Raw genomic sequence first — 3,530 nt, forward strand, 5'->3', positions numbered from 1 at the left:
TCGTTAAAACAGTCGACGTGACTACAGTGGTTCTACAATCATTTTATGAAGCGACGAGAATACTCTTTTTGCGCAAAAACAAAACAAAATAATAACTTTATTCAGCAATCTCTTCTCTTCCCTGTCATTATCCTTACGCGGTTAACGCAGTAAGCACAGTGAAGGCTTCCGTGTTCTACGTTCGAACGCCGGCTCATTATTGGCCAAAGCTGCACATGTGAGCAGCGCGACGCATGCGTGTGATGCTGATGCAGGAGCCGTCCAATAATGAGCCGGCGTTCTGACGTAGAACCTGGAAGCGCTGGACGTAAACAACCTATGAGAATGACACAGAAGAGAAGAGGTTGTTGAATAAACTCGTTATTTTTGTTTTGTTTTTTTGCGCACAAAAAGTATTCTCGTTGCTTCATAAAATTATTGTAGAACCACTGTAGTCACGTCGACTGTTTTACCGATGTCTTTAGTACCTTTATGGATCTTGAGAGTTTGGGTTGCGTTGCTGTGAATGGAGCCATCGGATTTGATCAAAAATATCTTAATTTGTGTTCTGAAGATGAACGAAGATCTTAGGGGTGTGGAACGACATGAGGGTGAGTAATGACAGAATTTTCATTTTTGGCTGAACTAACCCTTTAATACAAGTAATAATTTCGTTCTGAAAAGTCTTACTGATGTCAAACTTTAGAACAGTGATGTAAATAAATGTGACTTGAGTTGAATTTTTAGTTTTTCTATTTCTTAGTGTGATCTTATCTACACCTTCTTCCACCCTATTGCGAGAGATGACAAGACCGAGGGGGTTGAAGGACTCTCAAAAACTCTAGGTATGTGTGTCATATTTAAAATGTTTACATTTTTCATTGAAAAATGATTCAGATCATTTATTGTACATGCTAAGGTTCTTTTTTTAAGAAAATCTCATGTATACTGTCATCTGCTTAGAGTTTTGTGTATTTCAGAACTTGTGTTTTTTCAAGATTAGAGTTTAACGCACCACATTATCCCGATTGTTTTCATATATTTGATGGCAGATATTCCTCCAGTGAGTCCCACCACTGGCCGCGTGGAGGGTGAGGTGAAGCTGTCAGTGTCCTACAGAAACAGCACGCTCTTCATCATGGTCATGCACATTAAAGACCTGGTAAGAAATAAGAATAGCACCTGTCTTCAAACCCCAGTTTCTGTTCATTCCAAAATCTCATCCGTTTTGTTCTCCCAAACACAGATGTCAAATGACGGAGCAGACCCAAACCCTTATGTGAAAACATACCTTCTCCCAGACCCCCACAAAACCTCCAAACGCAAAACAAAGATCGCGAGGAAAACTAGGAACCCGACATTTAATGAAATGGTAACCAAAACCTACCTATTTAACCATGCATGATTAGTTCTGCTTTATTCTAAAGCTAATAAACAACTTCCTTCTTACTTGGTTCATAGCTGGTGTACAGCGGCTACAGTAAGGAAACCCTGAAGCAAAGGGAGCTTCAACTGAGCGTGCTCAGTGCAGAGTCTCTGCGAGAGAACTGCTGTTTGGGTGGCATCACCCTCAGCCTTAAAGACTTTGACCTGAGCAGAGAGACTGTCAAGTGGTACAAGCTCACCACAGTGCCCTACTTTTAGATCCAACGATTCCTGCCCACCAGTCTTCCACGAAAGGTGATGTGACTGCAGCAAGTGCCCTTCAAATTCCCCCAGCATCCCTCTCTCTCTCTCTCTCTCTCTATGACACTAATCAAGGTCGAGTCCTTGTTGAAAGAATCAATCCACCTAACTTTATGTCTGAAATCAACATACGTGTTCTGTACATTTGGAACTTGGACCAAACTGCTCACTTAAAGAAGAGTTTATATTATATAAGAATATATATAGAGAGATTGACACATGTATTTTTTAAAACTGCTCATTTTTACACTTTCCTTTTCTACATATGCAAGTAAGAAGCATTAAAAGTCTGTAAGGTTTTGAGCTATCAAAACAAGCACAGTAGAGTTCACTGTGCTTTTGATAACGTGCCAACTGAACAAACTCGCAACCACTTCCCTTTAGGGAACGATAACAGGGTGCCTTCACACGCTCTCCTTTCATTTTCGCTCTTCTCAGTACATTCGTGGTTTAAAAAGGCCCTGTTTTGTAAGATAATGTAGTATGTACTTCCCATGGAGTGATCAGAGTTGGTCAAGCTGTTTTTTAATGGCACCAATGAATTTGTATAATGAACCCTCTTTAAAAAGGGAACGGCACCGGTGGCTTAAAGCTACTGCCAGAACTCAGCTGAATCGTAATCTATGAGTTTACCAGGCATTTAAAAAAAAAAAAAGATGTACAAGATTGTCATCACTCACTCTGAAAATAGTGACTTGATTCGCTGTTTTATGACTGTTGAAAATACATTTTGAATGGATATTAACATGGCCAGTTATTTATTGGTTATCTTAACCTGACAGAATCAATGTTTGCTGTAATTCTGTCTCTATTAAGGAAAATTAAATGTTTTTGAACACCTCTCTGTATACTTTGTTCTGAGGTTTCTTTAATGGATAGAAATATACTTGAACCAGTAGGGGGCAGGCAAGAAACACACAACTATTGAATATTATAATTTGCAAGTATTTTCATAAAGAAGTGATCTCTTTTTTTCATTAACTTGTATAGTTGTATCCAGTTTTCCTCTTGCACTTTCATACTTTCATATTTGGTTGAAACCATTTGCATTCTGTTATACAGAGTTATTTTTATTTTATTATTATATTATTATAAGTAGGTTTAATAGTCTTACCATTGATGAAGACAAGTTAATTTTATGCTGTGATTTCCAGTGTTATTTTAGTATTATCTATATACTATTATAGTAATTATTCATATTTTTGAATTGGTTTTTTAAATTTTCGAATGTTTTTAAGTTTTAAGTAATTTTGTTATGTGCTTTTGTCATTTTTATTTTTATTAATTATATTTTAAAATTTTTAAAATTCAGTTTTAGTAATTTACGCACTTCAGCTTAAAATTATTTTTAGTTTGTTGCCAAAGAAACATTTCTAATTTTTGTTAACTTTAGGTTTTTCTTCTGATACTTTAATTTAATTTTATTTTATTTCAGCTTAATTTAAATTAATGATTAAAATTATTTTAATAGTTTTAGATAACAATAACAATACTGGTGATTTGTGGCTAAAGCTGCCATTTGAATATGTGCAAGTAGGCCTGTCACGATAACAACTTTTTGTTGTGCGATATATTGCCTCAGAAATAACTGCGATAAGCGATATTATTGTCATTTTAAAGACCATTTTATGCCACTGAATATATAATCATAATGTAACCGCATAATAATGCAAGAAGGCCTACACACTTCCAAATGACAACAAACTTTTAATTTTTAAGAATATTTAGATCATGGAAATTAAGTATCAAAATATTAGATACCTTAAAAAACCTGAATAAATAGTAAATAAAAATTTTCTAACAAAAAGTGCAAAGCAACAAGTAGAAAAAAAGAAAAGTGCACAAAGAACTTGTATGGAGATTTG

General features: G+C 35.4%; 1 protein-coding gene across 1 annotated transcript in view; it reads left to right on the forward strand.

Annotated features, from left to right (window-relative positions):
- LOC107715240 (phosphatidylinositol 4-phosphate 3-kinase C2 domain-containing subunit alpha-like) overlaps positions 1–2,320 on the forward strand; it is a 38,174-nt gene extending 35,854 nt beyond the window's left edge. Inside the window, exons 30-33 of the mRNA XM_016521321.1 lie at positions 743–824; positions 1,032–1,141; positions 1,226–1,351; positions 1,441–2,320. Of these exons, the coding sequence (XP_016376807.1) occupies positions 743–824; positions 1,032–1,141; positions 1,226–1,351; positions 1,441–1,623 (501 nt within the window). The 3' untranslated portion in view covers positions 1,624–2,320. The remainder of the gene's footprint in view (positions 1–742; positions 825–1,031; positions 1,142–1,225; positions 1,352–1,440) is intronic.
- Positions 2,321–3,530: the final 1,210 nt, after the last annotated feature.

This window comes from Sinocyclocheilus rhinocerous, unplaced genomic scaffold (genome assembly GCF_001515625.1).
Source record: "Sinocyclocheilus rhinocerous isolate Xijiao unplaced genomic scaffold, SAMN03320098_v1.1 scaffold659, whole genome shotgun sequence".
NCBI lineage: Eukaryota > Metazoa > Chordata > Actinopteri > Cypriniformes > Cyprinidae > Sinocyclocheilus > Sinocyclocheilus rhinocerous.